Source organism: Heterodontus francisci, chromosome 32 (assembly GCF_036365525.1).
Source record: "Heterodontus francisci isolate sHetFra1 chromosome 32, sHetFra1.hap1, whole genome shotgun sequence".
NCBI classification, from domain to species: domain Eukaryota; kingdom Metazoa; phylum Chordata; class Chondrichthyes; order Heterodontiformes; family Heterodontidae; genus Heterodontus; species Heterodontus francisci.
This window is the reverse complement of record NC_090402.1, coordinates 28,318,107-28,346,057: the sequence shown is the minus strand read 5'-3', so window position 1 is coordinate 28,346,057 and position 27,951 is coordinate 28,318,107. Positions and strand designations below refer to the sequence as shown.

Below are 27,951 nucleotides of genomic sequence, written 5' to 3'. Positions count from 1 at the left end.
ACAGTTTTCCACTGCATTCTTTTAAACATATAGTTACGACCCCAGTGAGATCGTTAATGTGAAAAGTACAAGATATGAGCCCCCAGACCAATTTAAAGAATGACATAAGATTTTATGTGTTAAGACTTTTATTATAACAATTAAACTAAAGAAACCCCATTAATGAAATAGTACTTTGTAAATAGCTGATACCCCAAATTACAAAGAAAGGTATTTTCTTTACTTATTAAAATACTTGAAAACCTCACACCACACATGGGCGGGTTGTCATATGAGGAAAGGTTGGACAGGCTAGGCTCGTATCTGTTAGAAGAGTAAGAGGCGACTTGATTGAAACATATTGGATTCAGAGGGGTCTTGACAGGGTGGATGTGGAAAGGATGCTTCCCCTAGAACTAGGGGTCACTGTTTAAAAATAAGAGGTTGCTCATTTAAGACAGAGATGAGAATTTTTTTCTCTCAGTAGGTCGTGAGTCTTTGGAATTCTCTTCCTCAAAAGGCGGTGGAAGCAGAGACTTTGAATATTTTTAAGGCAGGGATAGATAGATTCTTGATAAGCAAGGGGGTGAAAGGTTATTGGGGGAAGGCAGGAATGTGGAGTTGAGGTTACAATCAGATCAGCAATGATCTTATTGAATGACAAAGCAGGCTAGAGGGGCTGAGTGGCCTACCCCTGCTCCTAATTCGTATGTTTGTATACATTACACTGTCCTTTTTGATGCTGAAATCCTTTGTGATGAAAAGTCCCAAACAGTTCCCAGGAGCATTGGATTGGATCTCCCAGACCTTTTCAAAAATCAATGTCCTCTTCACTCACTTCTTCGAGCACTTTCGACCTGGACGTCTGTGAATAAGGCAATTCTTGGTGATCCTGCTGGTCTTCTACTTCTCTGCAAGCTTCAACTTTCAACACAGGTGCAAGTCTTCAGTCATTTGCTGTATCAAGTTTCCAAGAGCAGGTGTCTCCTCTCTCTCTTGAGGCTGAAACTGCTGTTTGTCGTCCTTACAGCCTGCTCTTAGGCCATAACCGCTGGGTTCCCTTCTTACAGCCTGCCTTGCGGCCACATCCACTGGTTTCCTCTCTAACAGCCTGTCTGCCTTCAGAACATCTGTTAAATTTATCTGGACTCAAAAGCTTATTGATCTGTTCCAACACACAGAGTCCAGAAGTCAAGTTTCACAGAGCCACCAGAGTTTTCCATTGTTCCCAGGTATTAACAGCAGCTTAGTACACTTGCATCTTCAGAATCACTGACTCCTTGTTTTATGACCGTTAAGTCTGGGAGGGCGAAACCCATTGTTCTTCCAGTCTTATCCCTGCAGTCTCTTTTTTTTTCAAAAAAGGTCTTTGGTCTGTCTTGTCCTTTAGCAGAGGAAATGTGAGGTCACCTGACCTTCCAGACTCCATCTTAAACTTTCAAAAATCACAATTTTTAGAAACATAATCGTGTTACAAAGTCCAGCATTCATAATATCTTGTGGGTAAAACTTGCTATGTGATCCTTATATGTTCACATTCGTGACTCGCACAGAAATTCTTGCCACAGGCCCAAAATCGTCATTCTACTGTTTAAAGATTCACTGTTATGGGGAGCAGAGAAAGACACTGAAGTCTCAAGTCTGTAATTATTGTGGATCTAAACGAGTAGTTGAAAATGAAGTCCACCTTTGCCAACTTGCTTATTTGGATATACTCCATGTATAACCCTGCATAATGATTAGACTAAGCAACTGTGGTAGGCATGACAATCTGCCGAATCCTGTTGCCACCCATTATCCAAAGATGAAAGCTTTCTAGAAATGGTCACTGGAAAGCAATAACTTGGTGGGTTTTCCTCCCTCTCACTACTCTCCCATAGCTCAGGAGACATTGGGGCCAATTGTACTGCCCCTACTGTTACTCCAGCTCACAGGTTACTGGGACCGATTGTCCAATGCCATTTACACTGGACAGCAGGGTGATAGACAAACAGGATAGTTGTTTAAATATTTAATTTGGGCTTCTAAGCCTGTTGTAAGACCCCAATGTGGACTAATGGGCAAGCCAGTACCACGCACGTTCCACTAAATGCTCCTTGGCATGGAAAAGCCCATCCAGCAGTCCTTAAAGAGAACACCAAAAATGGTCAAATTATTTTTACCTTTCATTTTTGTGCATCTAAGAGGAACAATCCTGCTCCTTCTGGGCCCACAAGACTGCACTGGCCTGCTGCGAATCCCAATGCGTGATCCTCTGGGATCACCTCTCCTTCTTCAGCTCCATATACTGTTGGCCAGCATGCCATATGAGCTGGCTCATTTCCTGCCCTCCCCGACCAGCGAGATGCCTTGGAGCTAGCAATCAGTGCTCGCAAGGAGCCTCGGGGTGCTTGCTGCTGCCAGAACAGAACCTGCAACATTAGAGTATGAGGGAATACAATCACACTGACACTAGAAACATTTCAATGTCCATTTATTGCTTTTATTTCCAAAATGAGATGAACTAGGATTAACTTCCTGCCCTAAGAATCAACATACAAATCTCCTTCCAATTTTGTGACAGACATGGAGCACTAACAGGTTTATAATCTAAATAATTTAGCACAGCTGCACTCTTCTACTAAATTCAGGACTGACAAAGGGTGTAATGTGAGTCATTATGTTTCTTAGACAAGTAGTTTGATAACCTTTTGTTGGGATACATAAGACTGGAAAAGGCTCGTGTATCCCAATAAACAATCCTGAAAGATTATTAGCTCCTGCCAAAGGTGTTATGCTAATTAGTTCAAATTGACAAATACAATAAAATTCAATTAGCTGAGCAAGTGTAGCAAGATGCAAATGTATATCTTCTTTAAGATAAAGGTTATAACTTTCAACTTTACAAAGTAATTAGTATCTTTCTTATTCCTCCACAACCATTCTGTTTTACTAGTAAACAATATATAGGTGCATTGGACCACAGAAGCACAACAAAATTTCCACCTCATAGTCATATCTATAAAACTGAGCAGCTATCCTTAACCCGTAAAATATTCACAGCATTTAAGAACAATATTCCAAACCAAAACTACAATCATGAATCTCATAGGAAGTCCCGAGCATAGCATTCAGTTGGGGACTGCATTTGGCTTAAATTGGTAATCCTGTTTATTAGTAATGTAGTGATAAACTATTTTAGGTTAATCAGATTGGAGTTCAACTTCAACTTTATCAGAATTGGTTTACATAACATATATCAAGAGCACATGTACACATCAGTATAAATACTGCTCAATTTACTCTTTAGGTGTATACTAATCAGCATGTGTCAGATTAAAACTGTGTTCAGTATAGTTATCAGGACAGAAAAATGTGAAATTGAAAAAATTATGAATCGTATCTTATATGAAATATGTACAGAAAATAAAGAATTGAGGAAAGATTGCAGTTAGTATTTCCTTAGACTCTCCAACGCAATTAATCATAACTTTAGAAAGGTAATTTGTGAATGAGTTTATTTTTTTAAAGTAAAGGATGATGTGTGAGAAGCATTTAAATTCAACAAATTTTGTACGTTTTGTTAGGTAATGCAAAACACCAAAGGAATGAGGATACAGTAAGGCATTATCATAGGTACCACAACACACAGCCCCAATCATGAGGGGTATCCGGGTAATTGTTGCTGGTGCAGTTCAGGCCTGTATCCCGTTATCTGATCCCAACCCTTCCGACAGGTCCGGACTATCCATTCATGTTCATCATCATCTGAAAGTACAGACAGACATTTCCTTGTAATTTGTCAGATGAAAATGGAACTTTGCCAGTAAAGTTCAGAATGCAGCAAGCTGCAATTAGATTTAAATGGACTCAATCCTTCAGACCCAAACATTTGTATTTTTTACATGTTCAATCAGGGAAGATTCCAATAATGCACTCTTTGTTATTTTTTGACTTATGATGGGCATCATGTCAGACCACCACCTCCTTGTTACATCAATTACATCTGCTAACTTGCATTTTTTGTTGGATACACCATTCAGCTCAGGGTGGCCATATACTGTCTTATAACAGTAGATGATAAACATATTTCAGCTTCAGCAGAACCCTGTAGGATAATTGCAGTAGGTTTTATGGTTAATTTGAATCAGTGCAGCTGCAACCTCTTCAGTGGTAACCCATGAAACAAGATGAACTGCGCTATTGTCATGAACAAGGCTTAAATCCTTCCCTGATTGTTCATAATTGGTGACGATGGCCTTAACAGCCACTTGACTAGCCTTTTCACACTCTACCTGGCTGTGTGGCCACCAAATTAAATCCCAGATGCCCAGGCTGATTCCTGCCAGCTGCATGGAAACTAACTACTTTCTCTTATTCTCCCTCATCCTGTGACACTGGGTCAAACTCAAGAAACACATTTTATCACTTTTTAAAGCGCAATTAATCCTTGTGGTTTCATTCGTACCAGCTACCAGCTAACTATAATTACCATTTAGCTTAACTGCAATTGTTTGCATATGGTAATTAAAGCTTAAATACAATTGCTCTGCATATTCTCACCTTTTATATAATTTACTCTTTGAGACAGCAGCTACATTTTCTCCTTTTAACATTACACAACTCTATAATCAACTGGAAATTGTTATTTGGCTGGGATTTGATCATTGGCAGGATCTCAGCCTTACCATTTTAAATTTGCAAAGGAATAAGTTATTCAATATTTTAATATATTTTTCAAACATTTGGTAAATAATACATCAAAATATATATTCTCTGATATAATAAGACTTTGAATATAATCATTATGTATGATTTCCTCTTTAAATGTTGTCATAAAATTTATTTATATCATAAAGCACACTCTTCATAATGTATAGTTTTTCCAAAACACTGTTAAAGAGCAGGACTAGTGTAAAAACAGGCTTTTACTTTTCCACGCATCATTCTGCTTAAGTCATTTTATGATTTAACAAGTGGCAGAGAACATTATTATACTATATCACAATATTAGGACCCATGGGTTAACTTTCTCACTCCAGTAATTTTAGTGATAAAGTCGTTAAAAGTATAAAATGGTGTTCCCTCTTTATGCATGTGTTTACTTTCTCATTAATATTAGCGACAGGATAAAACATAGCCTTTAGTACCTACTGCAATATATGTGCTTTCAATGTCTAATGCTATATTTTATATTATAGCACAGCTTTTGCTAGCAGGCCTGAATTCCCACTCCAGCACCATCACATCTGGAATCCCCAAGGATCTATCCTGGGCCCACTCCAATTTGTCATCTACGTGCTGCCCCTTGGTATCATCCAAAAACATACCTGGTTCCACATGTCTTCTTTGGCCTCCTTGTCTCGAGAGACAATGGGTAAGTGCCTAGAGGTGGTCAGTGGTTTGTGGAGCAGCGCTTGGAGTGGCTATAAAGGCCAATTCCAGAGTGACAGACTCTTCCACAGGTGCTGCAGATAAAATTGCTTGTCGTCGCTGTTACACAGTTAGCTCTCTCCTTGCACTTCTGTCTTTTTTCCTGCCAACTGCTAAGTCTCTTCGACTCGCCACTTTTTAGCCCTGCCTTTATGGCTGTCCGCCAGCTCTGGCGATCACTGGCAACTGACTCCCACGACTTGCGGTCAATGTCACAGGACTTCATGTCGCATTTGCAGACGTCTTTAAAGTGGAGACATGGACGGCCGGTGCGTCTGATACCAGTGACGAGCTCGCTGTACAATGCGTCCTTGGGGATCCTGCCATCTTCCATGCGGCTCACATGGCCAAGCCATCTCAAGCGCCGCTGGCTCAGTGGGTGTATATGCTGGGGATGTTGGCCGCCTCGAGGACTGCTGCGTTGGAGATACGGTCCTGCCACCTGATGCCAAGGATTCTCTGGAGGCAGCGGAGATGGAATGAGTTGAGACGTCGCTCTTGGCTGACATATGTTGTCCAGGCTTCGCTGCTGTAGAGCAAGGTAATGAAAACAAAGGCTTGAAACACTCGGACTTTTGTGTCCGTGTCAGTCACAATTTCTTGGCCAGTCTGGACATAGCAGCGGTCGCCTTTCCCGTGCGCTTGTTGATTTCTGCATCGAGAGACAGGTTACTGGTGATTGTTGAGCCTAGGCAGGTGAACTCTTAAACCACTTCCAGAGCATGGTCACTGATATTGATGGATGGAACATTTCTGACGTCCTGTCCCATGATGTTCGTTTTCTTGAGGCTGATGGTTAGGCCAAATTCGTTGCAGGCAGCCGCAATCCTGTCGATGAGTCTCTGCAGACACTCTTCTGTGTGGGATGTTAATGCAGCATCGTCAGCAAAGAGGAGTTCCCTGATGAGGACTTTCCGTACTTTGGTCTTCGCTCTAAGACAGGCAAGGTTGAACAACCTGCCATCTGATCGTGTGTGGAGGAAAATTCCTTCTTCTGAAGACTTAAACGCATGTGAGAGCAGCAGTGAAAAGAAGATCCCAAACAGTGTAGGTGTGAGAACACAGCCCTGTTTCACACCACTCAGGATAGGAAAGGGATCTGATGAGGCACCGCTATGCTGAATTGTGCCTTTCATATTGTCATGAAATGAGGTGATGATACTTAGTAGCTTTGGCGGACATCTGATCTTTGCTAGCTGTCTGAAGAGACCACGTCTGCTGACGAGGTCAAAGGCATTGGTGAGATCTTTGAAAGCAATGTAGAGGGGCATCTGTTGTTCATGGCATTTCTCCTGTAGCTGGTGAAGGGAGAACAGCATGTCAATGTTGGATCTCTCTGCTTGAAAGCTGCACTGTGCCTCAGCGTAGACACGCTCAGCCAGCTTCTGGAGTCTGTTTAAAACGACTCGAGCGAAGACTTTCCCCACTATGCTGAGCAAGGAGATTCCACAGTAGTTATTGCAGTCACCGCGGTCACCCTTGTTCTTATAGAGGGTGATGATATTGGCATCGCGCATGTCCCGTGGTACTGCTCCCTCATCCCAGCACAGGCAAAGCAATTCATGGTGTACTGAGAGTATAGCAGGCTTGGCACTCTTGATTATTTCAGGGGTAATGCTGTCCTTTCCAGGGGCTTTTCCACTGGCTAGAGGATCAATGGCATGGGTGGTTCCACAAGTACACTGATGATATCCAGCTCTATCCACTAACTCCTCCTCTGCCTCTGATTTTTGTACCCCGCTTGGCCAACATCCAGTACTGACTGGATGTGCAGAAGTTTCCTCCAGCCAAATATTGGGAAGACCAAGACCATTTTTCTTCGTCCCCAGCCAGATTTCATTCATTTCCCTGGTCACTGGTGGAAGTGGAACCAGACCGTTCACAACTCTGGGATCCTTTCTGACCCTAAAATGAGCTTCTGATTCCATATCTGCTCCATCATCAAGCCCGCCTACTTCCACCTCCATAATGTCACCTGTCTCTGCCCCTGACTCCGATCTTCTGCAGCTGAAATTCTTATCCATGCCTTTGTTACCTCTGGCTGACCTCTCATCTTTCACCCTCCACAAACTTGCACTCATGCAAAACTCTGCTGCTTGTATCCTAATTTGCAATACGTCCCGTGCTCGCTGACTTTCATTGGCTCCTGGTCCGATAACGCCTTGATTTTAAAATGCTCATCCTTGTTTTCAATTCTCTCCATGACCTCAACTCTCCCTATCTCTGTAACCTCCTCCCGCCCTCCAACCCTCAGAGATCTCAGCACTCTTCCAATTCTGGTGTCTTGTGCATTCCTGATTTTAATCCAATATTGATTGCTGTTCCTTCAGCTACCTAGGCCATAAACTCTGTAATTCCCTCCCTGAACCTCTCTACCTCTGTCTCTTCCTTTAAGCCACTCCTTAAAATGTACCTTTTTGACCAAGCTTTTAGTCACCTGTCCTAATATCACCTTATGTGGCTCAATGTCAAACGTTTGTTTGATAACTCTCCTGTGAAGCACTTTGGCATGTTTTACTACTTAAAAGGCACTAGATAAATCCAAGTTGTTGTATGAGGGCAGTGCTGAAGCCTACAATGTCATACAGTATCATGTGGAAATACCTCCACCTTCCTCTTACATTGCTGTGGCAATGTAAGCCAAACCCAATGAAAGTTCATTGCCAGTGAGGCAGTAAAAATGAACACTAAAAGATTAAACATTGAAATAAAAGCAAAATAAAAGCAAAATACTGCGGATGCTGGAAATCTGAAACAAAAACAAGAAATGCTGGAATCACTCAGCAGGTCTGGCAGCATCTGTGGAAGGGTCACTGACCCGAAACGTTAACTCTGCTTCTCTTTCCACAGAAGATTAAACATTGGTTTGCTCTGCAGGAGGGTCTAAAACAGGAGACTGCAGATATTTTGGTTGGGTACATTTTAGGTAAATAAGCAACTTGCTATCTACAGCACAGTATACTGTAGGTAATCCACTACTTGCCAACCAGGGTCTGTGGAATAACACATTAGATATCAGCATAATTCCCATTGTGATGTTATCTCTAGCCATGCTGTTATATTACCATGCTCACATTGATGCAAAAGTGACAACACAACTCAGGAGACAAGCAGTGTGCACATGCTTTGTCACTGGGCAACCAGCGGAGTCTGCTGGCTGTCCATTGCACCATATATATTCCAGCATCAGATATTTTAAAACAGCTAGGAATGATCATTATTTCACATTCTGATTCTCCCCATCTGTCATGCCCAGTAAAGGCATGTCCTATTCATAACTTTAAACATGGACTGTATTCAGCATAGAACCTTCTGCAGCTGAATTTTATTTTTAAATGAACCACAATGAACATTAAAATGCGGCATAAGATGGCTGCCAAGGGTCAGGTGTCTTTTCCAATTTCGGCCCAGACGCAGAAGTAGCTCAAGTCTCCGGAAAGTTCCTAATTGAATGACCATGGGTGGATTGCCTCCCTTGAATGGACATACCAAGATGAAATCCTTGATGGAATTCACACCTCCTATTGTCTGTGGTCTTACCAAAACTCAATATCTATAGACTCACTGTCTCCGAGCTTGAGACAAGGAGGCCAAAGAAGAAGAAGTATAAATGGGTGGTTGATGGTCGGCACAGACTCAGTGGGCGAAGGGCCTGTTTCAGTGCTGTATCTCTAAATAAATAAATAAAATTTAAAAAATAATTAAAAAAAATAAAATAAAACTGACATGCTGACCTGCTGAAAATCCACCCCTTTGACAGAATTATGCAATGCCTTCGATATACCACTCCGGCTATTGAATCCAGCTAACTACACTTCAGGAGTGAAAACGCCTTCTTTGTAGGCCCGCAACACATGCCTTTTCCTCAAGACGAGCCAAATCACATTACTTATGAACTATTCCTTCATTTGTAATTTGTAAAAGTGCACTATCCTCTTTAACAGCTTTATTTCTTTGTGTGTGTGTGTGTGTGTGTGTGTGTGTGTGTGTGTGTGTGTGTGTGTGTGTGTGTGTGTGTGTGTGTGTGGTGAGTGATGTAGCATTAGAATTTTGGGGTGAACATGTAAATAAAAATAATCCTCTTTATTTCAACCGACAAAATGTGTGCTGCTGGTTATTCAAATTGGCCATACCGTCAGGGGTTAAGAAACACACCTATCTTCCTTTTCAAAAACCACATTGATTATGGACAGTAAAAGGAAGAGAACTGGGGCTTCCGTTCTCTCTCATCTATGTCCGTAACATCATCTATCAATGCCTTATGCCTTAAATAAGTACAGGGAACTTTATAAATAAAGAATGACTGAACACAGAAGCTTGCAAAAAACTACATATCTACCACTTTTTGCCCCAATCTGTTTGTTGTATAAAGGGTAAAGCAACAGCTTTTGAAAGGAAATATAGACAGTTTTCCAAATGTACAGTATGTGCTGAACAGACATAAGTTATAGCACACAACATGTAAAAGCTTACTTTGGTATGTAACATATTGAAGGTGCACAGCATTTATGTGAGAGATAGAGGTCATATGTAAAGGAGGTAACCACCATTTTCACAGCTGCTATACCCAGCTGAGATATTAAAAAAATGAAACCAGCTCAGAGGTTATAACATAGCTTATCCAGCTCTCAGATACCACTTCCAATTATTGTGGGATTATCAGTGTAATTGACACTAAGAAATACCCAAGTCAGGCAGCGCCATATGTAAGTGAAGGGGCAGTACTGCACCTAATCCTAAGGAATGAAGCTGGACAAGTGGTAGAAGTATCAGTGGGGGAGCATTTCGGGGATAGTGACCATGACTCTGTAAGATTTAAGGTAGTTATAGAAAAGGACAAAGACGGGCCAGAAATAAAGGTACTGAATTGGAGGAAGGCCGATTTCAATTTGATAAAACAGGATCTGGCCAAAGTGGACTGGGAGCAGCTACTTGTAGGAAGGTCTACATCAGGCCAGTGGGAGGCATTCAAAGAGGAAATTGTGAGAGTTCAGGGCCAACATGTTCCCATTAAGGTCAAGGATAGGACCATCAAGTCCAGGGAACCCTGGATGTCAAGGGATAGAGAGGATTGGATCAGAAAAAAAAGGAGGCTTATGGCAGATTCAGAGCACTGAAAACAGCGGAGGCATCAGAGGAGTATAGAAAGTGTAGGGGGGGTACTTAAAAAAGTAATTAGGAGAGCGAAGAGGGGGCATGAAAAAACACTGGCGGTCAATATAAAGGAAAATCCTAAGGCTTTTTATAAGTATATTAAGGGCAAGAGGATAACCAGGGAAAGAGTAGGGCCCATTAGGGACCAAAATGGCAATCTGTGTGTGGAGCCAGAGGACATAGGTGAGGTTTTAAATGATTACTTTTCATCTGTTTTCACTGTGGAGAACGACGATGTAGGTGTAGAGATCAAGGAGGGGGATTGCGATATACTTGAACATATTAACATTGAAAGGAAGTATTAGATGCTTTATTGGGCTTAAAAGTGGATAAATCCCCAGGCCCAGATGAGATGTATCCCAGGCTGTTATGTGAGGCAAGGGAGGTGATAGCAGGGGCTCTGACACAAATTTTCAAATCCTCTCTGGCCACGGGAGAGGTGCCAGAGGACTGGAGGACAGCAAATGTGGTACCATTATTCAATAAGGGTAGCAGGGATAGACCAGGTAATTACAGGACAGTGAGTCTAACATCAGTGGTTGGGAAACTATTGGAAAAAATTCTAAGGGACAGGATTAATCTCCACTTGGAGAGGCAGGGAATAATCAGGGATAGTCAGCATGGCTTTGTCAGAGGGATATTGTGTCTAACTAACTTGATTGAATTTTCCGAGGAGGTGACTAGATGTGTAGATGAGGGTAATGCAGTTGATGTAGTCTACATGGACTTCAGTAAGGCTTTTGATAAGGTCCCGCATGGGAGATTGGTTAAGAAGGTAAGAGCCCATGGGATCCAGGGCAATTTGGTAAATTGGATCCAAAATTGGCTTGGTGGCAGGAAACAGAGGGTAATGGTTGAGGGTTGTTTTTGCAAGTGGAAGCCTGTGACCACAGAGATCGGTGCTAGGGCCCTTGCTGTTTGTAGTGTACATTAATGATTTAGACATGAATATAGGAGGTATAAGTAAGTTCGCAGACGACACGAAAATTGGTGGTGTCGTAAACAGTGAGGAGGAAAGCCTTAGAATACAGGATGATATAGGTGGGCTGGTAAGATGGGCGGAGCTGTGGCAAATGGAATTTGATCCTGAGAAGTGTGAGGTGATGCATTTTGGGAGGACTAACAAGGCAAGGGAATATACAATGGATGGTAGGACCCTAGGAAGTACAGAAGGTCAGAGGGACCTTGGTGTACCAGTCCATAGATCACTGAAGGCAGCAGCACAGGTAGATAAGGTGGTTAGGAAGGCATATGGGATACTTGCCTTTATTAGCCGAGGAATAGAATATAAGAGCAGGGAGGTTATGAATGAGCTGTATAAAAAGCTAGTTAGGCTACAGCTGGAGTACTGTGTACAGTTCTGGGCACCCCACTATAGGAAGGATGTGATTGCACTGGAGAGGGTGCAGAGGAGATTCACCAGGATGTTGCCTGGGCTGGAGCATTTCAGCTATGAAGAGAGACTGAAAAGGCTAGGGTTGTTTTCCTTAGAACAGAGAAGGATGAGGGGGGACATGATTGAGGTATACAAAATTATGAGGGGCATTGATAGGTTAGATAGGAAGAGACTTTTTCCCTTAGCGGAGGGGTCAATAACCAGGGGGCATCGACTTAAGGTAAGGGGCAGGAGGTTTAGAGGGAATTTGAGGAAAAAAAATTTCACCCAGAGGGTGGTTGAAATCTGGAACGCACTGCCCGAAGAGGTGGTAGAGGCAGGAACCCTCACAACATTTAAGAAGTATTTAGATGAGCACTTGAAACACCATAGCATACAAGGCTACGGGCCAAGTGCTGGAAAATGGGACTAGAATAGTTAGGTGCTTGATGGCCTGCACAGACACGATGGGCTGAAGAGCCTGTTTCTGTGCTATATAATTCTATGACTCTATAACACTTGGTTAATTTAGAGAAAAACCGGTATCCCTCTTGGATGGTGCAAAAAGTAACCGTTCTTAAAGTACCTTACAATAATAAAGATCAAAACAAGTCCTTTACAAAACTTTATCTTTTCTGCAACAAAAAATAAAGCATGGTGTCAGGGAGGTCTGGTAATATAAGCAATTTATTTCAGACTATAAAATGAAGTTCCATGGTTAAATGCTCTGAATTTTCCCATTTTTGACCACTGATGTTTGTCAGCCCTTGGTGAGACTGAACACTGTACAGAGAGCTTAAGGGGGAAGTAAGTGGAAAGCTGTCATAATGCAATCCATCCCAACTGAACTGTGCTTGTTAATGCCATCCTGTCAATGGCAACAACAGCAACCATAGATCATCTGCCCTCTGGGATGATGTATAATGTGCAGCACCAATGGAGGGGGAAAATCAAGTGGGAAAAAAGAGAATGGGCACAAATAACATTTATGAATGTATTATTTACTCCTAGAAATCTGGGACTATCTTTGAAACATCTGAACACACAAACTCTTCTAAATTACTCAGGCCTCTGCATACTGGATAACTATTTTGTGCACATTTATCTATTTACCAAGTACAACTTTTAGGAACTTTCAGCATTTTAATGAGAATTTACAGCTACTGTGAGTTGCTTTGTGTACAATGGCCCAGAATTTGCTGGAGTGGAGCATCTCACAGTGTGCCCTGTTAGTTAGACTTGTTCTGGCACACTTCAGATTTGTCCACAAACCTGCTGGAAGTACAAGCTGTTAACAATGTGGTGAGGGTAACAGGGCATCTTGGACTTTGGTGAAATATAGAATCGACAGTGTATTGATGAGGGAAGGGCTGTAGATGTCATATACATGGACTTCAGTAAGGCGTTTGATAAGGTTCCCCATGGTAGGCTGATGGAGAAAGTGAAGGCGCATGGGGTCCAAGGTGTACTAGCTAGATGGATAAAGAACTGGCTGGGCAACAGGAGACAGAGAGTAGCAGTGGAAGGGAGTTTCTAAAAATGGAGACGTGTGACCAGTGGTGTTCCACAGGGATCCGTGCTGGGACCACTGTTGTTTGTGATATACATAAATGATTTGGAGGAAAGTATAGGTGGTCTGATTAGCAAGTTTGCAGACGACACTAAGATTGGTGGAGTAGCAGATACTGAAGGGGACTGTCAGAGAATACAACAGAATATAGATAGACTGGAGAGTTGGGCAGAGAAATGGCAGATGGAGTTCAATCAGGGCAAATGCGAGGTGATGCATTTTGGAAGATCCAATTCAAGAGTGAACTATACAGTAAATGGAAAAGTCCTGGGGAAAATTGATGTACAGAGAGATTTGGGTGTTCAGGTCCATTGTTCCCTGAAGGTGGCAACGCAGGTCAATAGAGTGGTCAAGAAGGCATACGGCATGCTTTCCTTCATCGGACGGGGTATTGAGTACAAGAGTTGGCAGGTCATGTTACAGTTGTATAGGACTTTGGTCCGGCCACATTTGGAATACTGCGTGCAGTTCTGGTCGCCACATTACCAAAAGGATGTGGATGCTTTGGAGAGGGTGCAGAGGAGATTCACCAGGATGTTGCCTGGTATGGAGGGCGCTAGCTATGAAGAGAGGTTGAGTAGATTAGGATTATTTTCATTAGAAAGACGGAGGTTGAGGGGGGACCTGATTGAGGTGTACAAAATCATGAGAGGTATAGACAGAGTGGATAGCAAGAAGCTTTTTCCCAGAGTGGGGGATTCAATTACAAGGGGACACGAGTTCAAAGTGAAAGGGGAAAAGTTGAGGGGGGATATGCGTGGAAATTTCTTTACGCAGAGGGTGGTGGGTGCATGGAACGCTTTGCCAGCGGAGGTGGTAGACGCGGGCACGATAGCGTCTTTTAAGATGTATCTAGACAGATACATGAATGGGCAGGAAGTAAAGAGATACAGACCCTTAGAAAATAGGCGACAGGTTTAGATAGAGGATTTGGATCGGCGTAGGCTTGGAGGGCCGAAGGGCCTGTTCCTGTGCTGTAATTTTCTTTGTTCTTTGTATCTCCTTAACCAATGGGGTTTAAGGATTGAGAAATAAACAGGGAAGGTTTGAGAAGAACAGTGAATTAGAGTGGGAGAATTAATGTCAAATCAGACTCAGAAAAGAACACAAGAAACAGGCGCAGGAGTACACCATATGACCCATCGAAATCATGGCTGATCTTAGGCTTCAACTCCACTTTCCCACACGCTCATCATATCCCTTGATTCCCTGAGAGAGCAAAAATCTGTCTATCCCAACCTTAAATGTATTCAACGATGGAGCATCCACAACCCTCTAGGCTAGATAATTCCAAAGATTCACAACCCTTTGAGTGAAGTAATTTCTCCTCATCAGTCCTAAATGATCGGCCTCTTATCCTGAGACTGTGCCCCCGTGTTTTAAATTCCCCAACTCGTGGAAAAAATCTCTGTGTCTACCCTATCCAGCCTCTTCAGAATTTTGTATGTTTCAATGAGATCACCTCTCATTCTCCAAAACTCCAGGGAGTACAGGCCCAATTTATTCATCATAGGACAAGCCCCTAATGCCAGGGACCAATTTAGTGAACCTTCGCTGTACTGCCTCCAGTGCAAGTATATCCTTTCTTAAATGTGGAGACCAAAACTACACACAGTACTCCCGATGCGGTCTCACCAAAATCCTGTACAATTGTAGCAAGAAGAAGAAAAGAAAGAGAAAGAAAAATTGGATTAAGTGAGAGAGAGAGAGCAGAAGAGATAAAAAGGAAAAGGAAAAAGGCCATAAATCTCCCTATGGCAATTCACTACCCGAAGGAATGAGACTCCACACTTCTAATTGTTCACTTTCTCGGCAAGAGAAGTTGATTGGCAGGCATTAACAATTATCATGTTGTTAAAAAGGTACTTGCAATATTAATTAGTAGGCTTAACCTTCCATGGCAACTTTTAATATACAAATGCAGTGATTTCATGAAACTCATGAGGAAGTTAGAGCAAGGTGCTGTTTCGTGAAGTTAAAGATGAGCACACAAATCGTCCAGCAACTTTTAGGGATTCATAATTCATGGGGTATCTCTTCTTCATCACAAGATGCTGGCCAATTTCCATATTAATAATGGCATGCGTCGTTCACACGCCATTATTTTTTTCAGCACATTCTGGGCTGATGTGTTTGTCTCAGAACATGTGCTTTTTTAATTGTCAATCTGGGAATATTCTTTAGATTTTCACATTTGAAAGTAGTCACATTCTTAAATTAGTATCCTACATTTGAAATAAACATGAAAAAACAACAAGAGTTCTATTTTTGATGGCGATGCCATATATGAGAAAACTCTGCTTGTTCCTTGTCAAGTAGAAATTAAACACAGGATTGCCAAAGGAGGGACTGTTTTACACCCTGTTTATCAGTGAGCAAAACACCAGTCTCTACAGAGAACATTCATGCATGTGGGTTAAAGGCCAAGTAACCTGTGCATCCTTTAAAGCCACTCCCAGAGCTAAGAGAGAGACAGCAGCACTTTCTGCTAACCTGTCTGGTCTTTGGAGTCAAGTAAAGAGCTTCCTGAATGTTTCCTACCATCTGCTTTTGCTAGCTTCAAGTCCTGGCCAGAAGCCTTGGTGTTTCCTGTTCCTTCCTGCAATGTCTACACAGAAGTAGCTCTAGGTCTGTCACTTTTATCCCAGCCTTCTTCCTCGGTTCCTCCCGCCTGCAGCTGTTCATTTACTCTTCCTCTACAGCCCTGGCCTTCTGGCCCATACTATCTCTCTCAAGGGAACCCAGTTCCTCTGCATATTGGATACCAACTGCGTCTCAATGTTTTTTCTTGAAGGAAGATTGTTGGCATACAGCTTTTTTAAAACGCCCCTTGTGCTGGGTTTGACTTTTATAAACCGAGGTTCAGCTCATGGCAGTTTGATGTACAAAATCAAAGTCATCCATTTTTGTGCAGGCAGAAGCAGACTGATACGTCAAACACTGACAGCTACTTTGTATATGAACATGACAGAAATGTCAGAGAGAAAAACATTTACCTTATTAATCCCAAAAAGAATTAATATTTAAAGCACATAGATTGTTAAATCTGTCTGAACTCGCAGTCAGAATTTGTTAAATTCTGCACATAAGCAATATGATTCATTGGCCTTTGAAATTGTTTTAATTCAGATATGTAATTAGATATTCTTCAATACTATTCAATATACTGAAGTATCATTTCCAAGTAAACAGTCAAAACAGCACCAAACGCTAAGTGTTGCGGCACTTCCTGCAAAATTCACTATTATCGCAAAAACGTGGGATATGCACAGGTGTTTATGCTTTAATGAGGTGACAAGAAACAGAGAAGTAAGCATGGGGGGTTATCATTTGATTGATGCAAGTCAAACAATACATTAAAGATGAGTACAAAGACAAAATACTGTGGATACTGGAAAGCTGAAATAGAAACAGAAAATGCTGAAAATACTCAGCAGGTCAGGCAGCAGCTGTGGGGACAGAAACAGAGTTATTAAATATGTTATGACGATGCTTCTATATTTTTTGTTAAGTTTTTTTGAGGACTCATGTATTTTAGAATTGTGGACATTGTTTTATTTGGGAAAACTGAAAAGGATTCCATGGATTTTTTTTTCACTGGGGTCATTGAAAGGACACTGAGAGGTCTGTTATGAAAACAACATTTACTGGAAGTCACCTGTCTTCAGATAAATACCCAGCAGAGACTTTTTGACTTAGGGGAGATGTTTACAGAGAAATGACAGGCCAAGATTTATAGGGGTCAGGAGGATTGACTCTTGAGATACTGTTTTTGGTTTCACTTTGGACAGTATAGTAGGGTGTGAACTGTTTTGAAGGCAGTTGGAGAAAACCAGCCAAGACAGCAGTCATCATCAGCACCCTCTTCCATCTCTTTGAGAACTTCCTGAGAATCAAGTGTAAGAAGCAGAGAAATTGATGCTGCATTTCTCCTGAAAAGCCTGCCAGAAACCCCTGTTGTTGAATTTCTCCTGGAAAGCCTGCAAACTGATCTTCAACGTCACCTGAAAAGAACTGTTCTAGAAAGATCTCAGCGATAGCCGTCTACGTGTATCTGGGAGGCCAAACCAAAAAGAGACAACTGACACCTTTCCATAGCTTCTCTTTTTTCTTCAAGAATTAGCAAGTATTTGGCCAAAGTATTCTTTTTTTGTCTTCTTTTTGTAACAGAGCTCTAAAGAGAAAATCTCTATTTTTTTCAGTTAACGTGTGTGTGTGTGTGTGTGTGGGTGTGTGTGTGTGAGTGTGAGCGAGAGTGAGAGAGGCTATGGTAAAAGGGAACTTTCATATTTAACTCTCTGTGTTAATGCTTTGTTTTGTTACTGGTTATGTCTTGTTTTATAATAAACTGATAATTTTGTTGTTTATTAAAGAAACCTGGTTGGTGCATTTTATTCTGGGTTAAAGTGCAGTGTCTATGATTGACCACATCGGTAACTGGGTAAACATTTAAATATATGTGGAGGCGTGAAACTAGAAAAGACAATGCACTCCTTCCACCTTAGTCATAACAAATATTAAAGATTAAACATAATTTCTAAATTCCGCAGAGCATTAGTAAAGTGAGAAAGGCAACAGGAAACCACCTCATGTACTTTTTCCCTAGTCATAATGCTCATTTCTCATGGAAGTTAAATATGGGAGGCTCTTATGAGCAACTGAAGAGGAAAGTGCAGTAACATGAAGCATGAAGAAATGAGCAGAGGACCCGACCTTGGGCAGATCACCACTACTATTAGTAAAGGAAAGGAACAAATTATTCAAGTCATATTTCAAATCTGCAGAGCAGACAGGATGAGTTTAAGAAACTTACCAGCATTACGAAGAAATTCATTCTTGTAATCAATGATTATTCTAGTTACTGGATCATAGAAGCCATCACCACAGTCATAATGTCCTTCTGGAATTGTCCTTGGAGGATCCAAGTTTGTGAGCTGGGAACGACCTTAGCCAAGTGCAGCAATATCAACAGATTACAACAACATCTACTATATATACATGTCTTACATACAGGATGGCAGTGAGTTCAGCACAAATGGAGTTAAATTTAATTATGACACAAAGCATAAGAGCAAAAGGGGAGTGTAACTGACTGATTGCTCCGTGGAGAGCCGGCATGGGCTTGATGGGCTGAATAGCCTCCTTCTGTGCTGTAAATGAATCTATGAGCTTGAGTGTTTTTTCAAAAAAATGTCAAGGCTAAATTAACCCTTAAATACAGCTGTTATTCTTCATAATATGTTTTTCTTCTGGGTTAATAGATATCCTGAGCATGAAATGGCAGAGAAATGGTATGATGCTATTGAAAGGGTAGAAGCTATAAATCATGTAATATAGAATACCAGTATTTCCAGTCACATATCAAAAATAAACTATTATATAGTAATATTTTAGTAGAGATATATTTATTATTTTCTCTTTGCTTTGTGAAATATGATACATCAATTGATGGTCTCTTATAACATACCTGCTGGTTTCAATCCGTTACATATCTCAGTGTAAAAGCGCCTGTCATAGCTATCACAGTACGTCCAGTCTTCTTCATATTCCAATCCATCGGCAAATATGTAGTTACCCTAAAAGGCAAATGTAGCCATTCAACAAGTGTTAACCACAGGTTTGGAAGCACTGCACAGCTTTATCAGAGAAAGACTGCCTGGAAGACATTTTTGATCAGGATGGAAGTGTGTAAAACTACTTATCACAAAAAGATGTTATTTTTACAATTAACAAACATTAAAATAATTGTAACCAATTTGAATGATTGCCACTTCTAATAAATGACAAAATTCTGGTACTGTCCAAAAATATTCAAATCAGACCTGTAACATGACTCCACTGTCCCAGCTGCCTACATATTTGTTTCCATTTGGAAAGTATAAGGTTCCATGGCCATGAAACATGCCATCTCTCATTCCTCCCTCATATCTTGTTTCTGTTGGGAGGGTATACGCCCCGTAGCCCTCCATCCTGAGGGAAAACAAAAAACAAGAAGTAAAGAAAGAAACATAAAACATATATAAGAGAAGTTTTATCATTATTAGCCAGCTATTCACAATAGCACTAACAATGAATGTGGGGACAGAATAAGTTTCATTCCAATGTGATGCTGCTCGTCATTCAAACTGAATTATTTCTCAATAAAACTACTGTAAAATAGGTTGGCCATTTTTTTTCAGTTATTGCTGTTGTGATCTTATGCAGATTCTGAAAGGGTTCCAGACATTTGCATAGAACTGGCATTATAACAAAGTTTTTTTTGAGTGAATGAGGTCGATTTTTAACCCTATACATCTTCGGATACTGGATGGGTAAATCATCCAGCTGACTTACTTGTCGAAGCCCTGTCTAGATTCCCCTGTCTTCAATCTTAACCACAGGTGGTAAAGCTGATGAAGTCTTTCTTTAAATGTGTAAAGCAGGGTCTGATGATGTCATTGGGCTCTGACCACTACACTGAGCAGGGAAGTTGCCATAATAAAAGCAAAATACTGCGGATGCTGGAAATCTGAAATAAAAACAAGAAATGCTGGAACCACTCAGCAGGTCTGGCAGCATCTGTGGAAAGAGAAGCAGAGTTAACGTTTCGGGTCAGTGACCCTTCTTCGGAAGTTGCCATGGCTTCCTACCAGATGAGCTGTACTCAGAAGAGGCCATTTAAGTTATGCTTTCTATTTTTTCTTTTGTGGAGTCAGCAGAAGCACGAGTGCTCCCCCAGGCCTCAAGGAAAGTGGAGCTGAGATCAAACAACAAAAAAGCCCAAGTTCAAATAGTCTTTTCATGTGACCAATATTTGCCACATTCATAAACATAGAAAAGAAAAAGATTGTAAGCAAGATTCACTAGCACATCACTAGGTTTGTTAATGTCCTTTACTTTATACAGTGGCGAAAGGTTGGTGTAGAGATAGTTTTCATCAGTAGATGTCTCTGGTGTAACTGAGAAATAATTTATTCTACAGCATTTTAAAATAGCGCTAATGTCATCTAGATGATGAAATTCCTCCTTTACGAAAAAACAAAAGCACATCTGTTTTTCTTGGTAATTAACAACCTGCCAACAAAATTGCACTCCCAGAAATCACCCTTCAAGGCTCCACGCATTGCAACTTCGCGAGTCATTAACCAGGGACAAAAACAGGCATTCTCCTGGTTTGCATTACAAGAGGAATTTCAGGCTCCTAGTGGCAGAAAATTGCTACTGCATCAATCATTTTATTATTTAGCGTGACCTCGAACGATATTATCGTCAGTACACATGATATGAACTTAAACAGTAAGAATTAATTAGAAAATGTGAAGAAAATATTGAAAAAAGCTGGAGACATGTTCAGGACTGTAACATACTCCAAGTGACTGTATACTTTTTTTTGGTGTATCATTCCATCAGAACCTCCTAAAATGCTACATGCTTGAATTCACTCTCAGCTTTGTGTTAATGCCTATATAATCAAGATGCAGTGGGATTGAGCAACAGCTCAGTTATGTTGTGAAAACAGTACTTCAAGACAACTCATTCTGATTCTTTTTTTAAATTATATTTTAAGAGATTGCAGTCATATATATTCTGTGTTTCTTTCTTTTCTTTTCTTTTGGGCCTCCTTATCTCGAGAGACAATGGATACGCGCCTGGAGGTGGTCAGTGGTTTGTGAATATTCTGTGTAGCCATTTATATTTAAGTACAATCAATCTTTGCACAGCATTGATTTGCGGCCAACATTTTAACAGCAGTATGAACATATAATACATTCATTCTACAAGTTTAGAAAATATTAGTCTGGAGATTACTGTTGGGGTTATTTGCACATCAACACAATGCATTCACATGACATTCAACTTTTTTTATTCAATCATGGGATGTGAGTGTCGTTGGCCAGGCCAGTATTTATTGCCCATCCCTAACTCCCCTCGAGAAGGTAGTGGTGAGCTGCCTTCTTGAATTGCTGAAGCCCATGTGGTGTAGGCACACCCACAGAACTGTTCGGAAGGGAGATGCAGGATTTTGACACAGCGACTGGAGAATAGCCAATGTTGTTCCTTTGTTTAAGAAGGGTAGCAAGGATAATCCAGGAAATTATAGGCCGGTGAGCCTTACGTCAGTAGTAAGGAAATTATTAGAGAGGATTCTTCGGGACAGGATTTACTCCCATTTGGAAACAAATGAACTTATTAGCGAGAGGCAGCATGGTTTTGTGAAGGGGCGGTCGTGTCTCACTAACTTGATTGAGTTTTTTGAGGAAGTGACGAAGATGATTGATGAAGGAAGGGCAGTGGATGTTGTCTATATGGACTTCAGTAAAGCCTTTGACAAGGTCCCTCATGGCAGACTGGTACAAAAGGTGAAGTCACACGGGATCAGAGGTGAGCTGGCAAGATGGATACAGAACTGGCTCGGTCATAGAAGACAGAGGGTAGCAGTGGAAGGGTGCTTTTCTGAATGGAGGGTTGTGACTAATGGTGTTCCACAGGGATCAGTGCTGGGACCTTTGCTGTTTGTAGTATATATAAATGATTTGGAGGAAAATGTAGCTGGTCTGATTAGTAAGTTTGTGGACGACACAAAGGTTGGTGGAGTTGCGGATAGTGATGAAGATTGTCAGAGGATACAGCAGGATATAGATCGGTTGGAGACTTGGGCGCAGAAATGGCAGATGGAGTTTAATCCGGACAAATGTGAGGTAATGCATTTTGGAAGGTCTAATGCAGGTGGGAAGTATACAGTAAATGGCAGAACCCTTAGGAATATTGACAGGCAGAGAGATCTGGGTGTACAGGTCCACAGGTCACTGAAAGTGGCAACGCAGGTGGATAAGGTAGTCAAGAAGGCATACGGCATGCTTGCCTTCATCAGTCGGCGCATAGAGTATAAAAATTGGCAAGTCATGCTGCAGCTGTACAGAACCTTAGTTAGGCCACACTTAGAATATTGCGTGCAATTCTAGTCGCCACATTACCAGAAGGACGTGGAGGCTTTGGAGAGGGTATAGAAGAGGTTTACCAGGATATTGCCTGGTCTGGAGGGCATTAGCTATGAGGAGAGGTTGGATAAACTCGGATTGTTTTCACTGGAACGACGGAGGTGGAGGGGCGACATAATAGAGGTTTACAAAGTTATGAGTGGCATGGACAGAGTGACCATCTCCAGGCGCTTACCCATTGTCTCTCGAAACAAGGAGGCCAAAGAAGAAGGACAGAGTGATAGTCAGAAGCTTTTTCCCAGGGTGGAAGAATCAGTTACTAGGGGATATAGGTTTAAGGTGTGAGGGGCAAAGTTTAGAGGGGATGTGCGAGGCAAGTTTTTTTACACAGAGGGTGGTGAGTGCCTGGAATTTGCTGCCAGGGGAGGTGGTGGAAGCAGGTACGATAGCGACGTTTAAGAGGTATCTTGACAAATACATGAATAGGATGGGAATAGAGGGATACGGTCCCCGGAAGTGCAGAAGGTTTTAGTTTAGACGGGCATCAAGATCGGCGCAGGCTTGGAGGGCCGAATGGCCTGTTCCTGTGCTGTACTGTTCTTTGTTCTTTGACTGTGAAGGAACGGCGATATAGTTCCAAGTTAGGATGGTGTGTGACTTAGAGGAGAACTTGCAGGTTGTGGTGTTCCCACGTGTCTGCGGCATGTGTCCTGCTATATGGTGGTGGTCACGGGTTTGGAAGGTGCTGTCGAAGGAGGTTTGGCGACTTGTGCGGTGCATCTTGTAGATGGTACACATTGCTGCCACTGTGCGCTGGTGGTGGAAGGAGTGAATGTTTAAGATGGTGGATGGGGTGCCGATCAAGCATACTGCTTTGTCCTGGATGGTGTTGAGCTTCTTGAATGTTGCTGGAACTTTTCACTCCTATGATAGAGGCATTAACCTTTAGGTCATTTATTTTAAACGAGTGGATGGAGGAATGTCCGACAAATATGTTAAGCATGGACACTCTATTTAACATTTTAATCACATAAAATGGAATTATACACAGTAGGACTAGCCTTCTGCTGTGCACTGTGGTTGCGAATGTGCAAAGGCTTGAACAGCCCTACAGGCATGGAATCCAGATAAATATCAAACAAAGCAAGCTGTTTGAAAGGAGTAAAAATCTAGCTCCAACCTCATGAGGGTAGCACCTATTGGGTGGATTTCCAACGATGCACGGATGACTTACTGAGTAAGCTTAAAGATGTTTGGGTGATTAAGTTTTATGTGTTTACAATGACAGGAAACTTTGACAAAGCAAGATAGTGACAGAAAGCATTTCCAAAACAATATTTTGAATGATTTAATTCATTCCCTTTCCCTTTTTGCAAATTATTTGCTGGTTGATTTCTGCTGATTCTTCATTGGTAATTTGCCTACTTACTGTGTTCTCGCACCTACACTGTTTGGGATCTTCTTCTCCCTGCTGCTCTCACATGTGTTCAAGTCTTCAGAAGAAGGAATTTTCCTCCACACAAGATCAGGTGGCAGGCTGTTCAACCTTGCCCGTCTAAGAGCGAAGACCAAAGTAAGGAAACTTCTCATCAGGGAAATCCTCTTTGCTGACGATGCTGCATTAACATCCAACACTGAAGAGTGTCTGCAGAGACTCATCGACAGGATTGCGGCTGCCTGCAATGAATTTGGCCTAACCATCAGCCTCAAGAAAATGATCGTGGGACACGGTGGCGCAGTGGTTAGCACCGCAGCCTCACAGCTCCAGCGACCCGGGTTCAATTCTGGGTACTGCCTGTGTGGAACTTGCAAGTTCTCCCTGTGTCTGCGTGGGTTTCCTCCGGGTGCTCCGGTTTCCTTCTACATGCCAAAGACTTGCAGGTTGATAGGTAAATTGGCCATTGTAAATTGCCCCTAGTAGAGGTAGGTGGTAGGGAAATATAGGGACAGGTGGGGATGTGGTAGGAATATGGGATTAGTGTAGGATTAGTATAAATGGGTGGTTGATGGTCGGCACAGACTCGGTGGGCCAAAGGGCCTGTTTCAGTGCTGTATCTCTAAACATAAACATAAACTAAATGCTCCATCCATCAATATCGGTGACCACGCTCTGGAAGTGGTTCAAGAGTCCACCTAGGCTCAACTATCACCAGTAACCTGGTCTCTCGATGCAGAAATCAACAAGCGCATGGGAAAGTCTTCCTCTGCTATGTCCAGACTGGCCAAGAGAGTGTGGGAAATGGCGCACTGACACGGAACACAAAGGTCCGAGTGTATCAAGCCTGTGTCCTCAGTACCTTGCTCTATGGCAGCAAGGCCTGGACAACGTATGTCAGCCAAGAGCGACGTCTCAGTTCATTCCATCTTTGCTGCCTCCGGAGAGTCCTTGGCATCAGGTGGCAGGACCGTATCTCCAACACAGAAGTCCTCGAGGTGGCCAGTATCCCCAGCAGATACACCCTACTGAGCCAACGGCGCTTGAGATGGCTTGGCCATGTGAGCCACATGGAAGATGGTTGGATCCCCAAGGACACATTGTACAGCGAGCTCGTCACTGGTATCAGACCCACCGGCCGTCCATGTCTCCGCTTTAAAGACGTCTGCAAACGTGACATGAAGTCTTGTGACATTGATCACAAGTCGTGGGAGTCAGTTGCCAGTGATCGCCAGAGCTGGCAGACAGCCATAAAGGCGGGGCTAAAGTGCGGCGAGTCAAAGAAACTTAGCAGTTGGCAGGAAAAAAGACAGAAGTGCAAGGGGAGAGCCAACTGTGTAACAGCCCCGACAACCAATTTTATCTGCAGCACCTGTGGAAGAGTCTGTCACTCTAGAATTAGCCTTTATAGCCACTCCAGGCGCTGCTTCACAAACCACTGACCACCTCCAGGTGCTTATCCATTGTCTCTCGAGACAAGGAAGCCAAAGAAGAAGAAAGACTTTCATCCCAGCATCATTCATTTAACAGGGATTTGATTTCATTTGTGTTTTTAAAAAAAAATACTTAATCCAATCAAAAACATAAGATGGGCTGTATGACATGCACTTTGCACTTGTAATTGTGGGGAATATACTAATGAAGAACAGGACAGAGCAAGGGTGGAGCGCTGGGAACACAAGCACAGTCACTAACATTCAAAGATTCATTTGTTATGCCAAAGGAATGTAAACTGATTAATTTTCTTCTCAGATAGGCAAGAAATTGATGGGTTAGCACTTGTCAAGAAGGAAAAAGACTAAGTTGTTGCTCATAATGTCTAAATAGTGCAAGGAACAATAAATAGAGGAACCACGATGCTGGGTAATGACAAATTGATGAGTTAAAATTTCCAAAATTATATTAGGAGCTCTGGTCAAGCTGCAACTGGAATACTGCATAGAGTTCTGGTCTCTGCAATGTAAGGTGGGGATTCAGTCTCTGGAGACTATGTAGAGAGGAGCAGTAAAGTTGATCCTCAGTGTCCAAGGGAAGAGCTAATAAAACAATTTCATAAACTAGGACTTTGCAACCTTGAAAAGGGATATCTCACAGGATATCATAGAAGCTTATAGTCACTGATAAATCAATAGGCAATTCAGACAAACTTCTTTACCCAGAGAGAGGTTAGAATGTGGGAATTGCTACCACAGAGAATAGCTGAGGTGAATATCATAAATGCATTCAAGGGGAGGCTAGATAAGCACCTGAGGGAGAAATGGATAGAAGGATATGTTGGTAGTAGGTTAGAGCAAGGGTGGAAGGAAGGTCACGTGGAGCATGACAGTAGCATGGTCAGAAAAAAGAAAAAAATGACACTAGCATGGCCTTGAGCCAAATGGCCTGTTACTGCACTGTAAGTGCTTTGTAACAGAAGTGTATATGATAATTAACAGCATAGAGAAAGTAACTCAGAAAGAATATTTGCAGAAATATCAAGCAGCAGGGCAAGATGCCACAGTGTCTGAGTTCTGAGTGACAAGTTTGGGACAGGAATTAAGCAGCGGGCGATCAACACCTGGAACAGTTTTCCAGAAAGGGCGTTGAAGCCAACACACAGGCATCATTTAAGAAACCGCTAGATGTAGCTATCAGAAAACAGTAGAGTTGAGAATTCGGATGCATGTGATCAAGTGGTCCAAAGGGCTTTTTTCATCTGAAGCTAAGTTGTGTAAATTTCCTTTCTTTCCCCTTATTTTAGTGAATGGGGGCGAATAAAAGAATAATGATTTACTGTAAAAGTTCAAATACCACCAAGATCAAATTATAGAGTATTCTGTGCCTTCTATTTTTAAGTAGGTCCTATAGTCCCAATAAATTAAAACAGTGCTTACAGATAAAATAATTGTCATAATTGCAGTGGTTAGCACCGCAGCCTCACAGCTCCAGGGACCCGGGTTCGATTCTGGGTACTGTCTGTGCGGAGTTTGCAAGTTCTCCCTGTGACCGCGTGGGTTTTCGCCAGGTGCTCCGGTTTCCTCCCACAGCCAAAGACTTGCGGGTGATTGGGTAATTTACAACGGCCAATTTACCTTAGTGTAGGTAGATGCTAGGGAATATGGGATTACTATAGGGTTAGTATAAATGGGTGGTTGTTGGTCGGCATGGACTCGGTGGGCCGAAGGGCCTGTTTCAGTGCTGTATCTCTAAATAAAATAAAATAAAATATTATGTTGTTTATTTGAAGATGGTAAGAGTGTATCTGTCATCATTGCAGAATAACACTGTCGCACAATTCACAGAAGTGTGGAGTAAGGGAATTATGTTGTAGTTGAAATGAATGTTAAGAATATAAAGAGCCTAATAGATGATGGAATTGAACAGAAAAAAATGAAAATGTTGAAAGAAAGAAAACATTTCATTTACATCGCACCTTTCACAACCTCAGGATGTCCCAAATGAAGTACTTAAAAAAAAATAGGAACTATAAAACTATTGGAAATGCAGCAGCCAATTTGCACACAAAAAGTTCCTTTAAACTGATAATCAGTAGATAATTAGCTTCTGTGGTGAACATTGAGGGATAAATGATTGGCCAAGACGCCGGGGGTAACTCCCCTGCACTGCTTCAAAGAAATAGTGCCATGCAATTATTTTGACAGGGCTTCAGTTTAACCTCTTTTTTTCGTATGTGTGTGTTCAAGTCTCTGCAGTGGAGCTTGAACCTACAACCTTCTGACTCAGGCGAGTGCTACCAACTGAGCCACGGCTGACACCTGAAAACTCTGGAAGTACACAGGAAGTCAGTCAACATCTGACATGTGAACGTTTTCGTTTTCCAGCTGAAACGTTAGTCTGTGTTCGGATGTTGTCGGCCTGCGCTGTAATTAGAGATTTCTGTTGAAGTAGCAGCCTCCCTGGTGAAGCCAGTGTGAGGACCCGCGGCCCCTCCTTCCAGTGCGTCTCCTTGGTCATAAATAAGCTGACATTTCAGTCAGGTCACGCTGGGGCCGTTCCTTCCATACCTGCCATTGTGGTAATCCCCGATGTAGCTGCTACCTGTGTACTGCATGGCTGCCCGCTTTCACACCAAAGCCCGCTGAACCGGCTTCAGCGACAACACTGTCAC

At 42.0% G+C, this 27,951-nt stretch overlaps 1 protein-coding gene across 1 annotated transcript; it reads right to left on the bottom strand.

The window, feature by feature from the left end:
- Positions 1 to 2,422: 2,422 nt before the first annotated feature.
- morn5 (MORN repeat containing 5) lies at positions 2,423 to 27,951 on the bottom strand. The gene is made up of 5 exons (XM_068011885.1): positions 27,848 to 27,951; positions 19,313 to 19,460; positions 18,958 to 19,066; positions 18,304 to 18,435; positions 2,423 to 3,726 (listed from the first exon to the last, which is right to left on the bottom strand). The coding sequence occupies exons 1-5, from the start codon at positions 27,892 to 27,894 to the stop codon at positions 3,617 to 3,619; spliced, it is 546 nt and encodes a 181-aa protein (XP_067867986.1). The 5' UTR covers positions 27,895 to 27,951; the 3' UTR covers positions 2,423 to 3,616.

Coding starts and splice junctions, on each gene's coding strand:
- morn5 (XM_068011885.1), bottom strand. CDS start 27,894: ATGCAGTACACAGGTAGCAGCTACATCGGGGATTACCACAATGGCAG. Junction 19,461..27,847: donor GGGGATTACCACAATGGCAG/GTATGGAAGGAA, acceptor GTTTTCCCTCAG/GATGGAGGGCTACGGGGCGT. Junction 18,436..18,957: donor TAACGGATTGAAACCAGCAG/GTATGTTATAAG, acceptor CACTTGGCTAAG/GTCGTTCCCAGCTCACAAAC.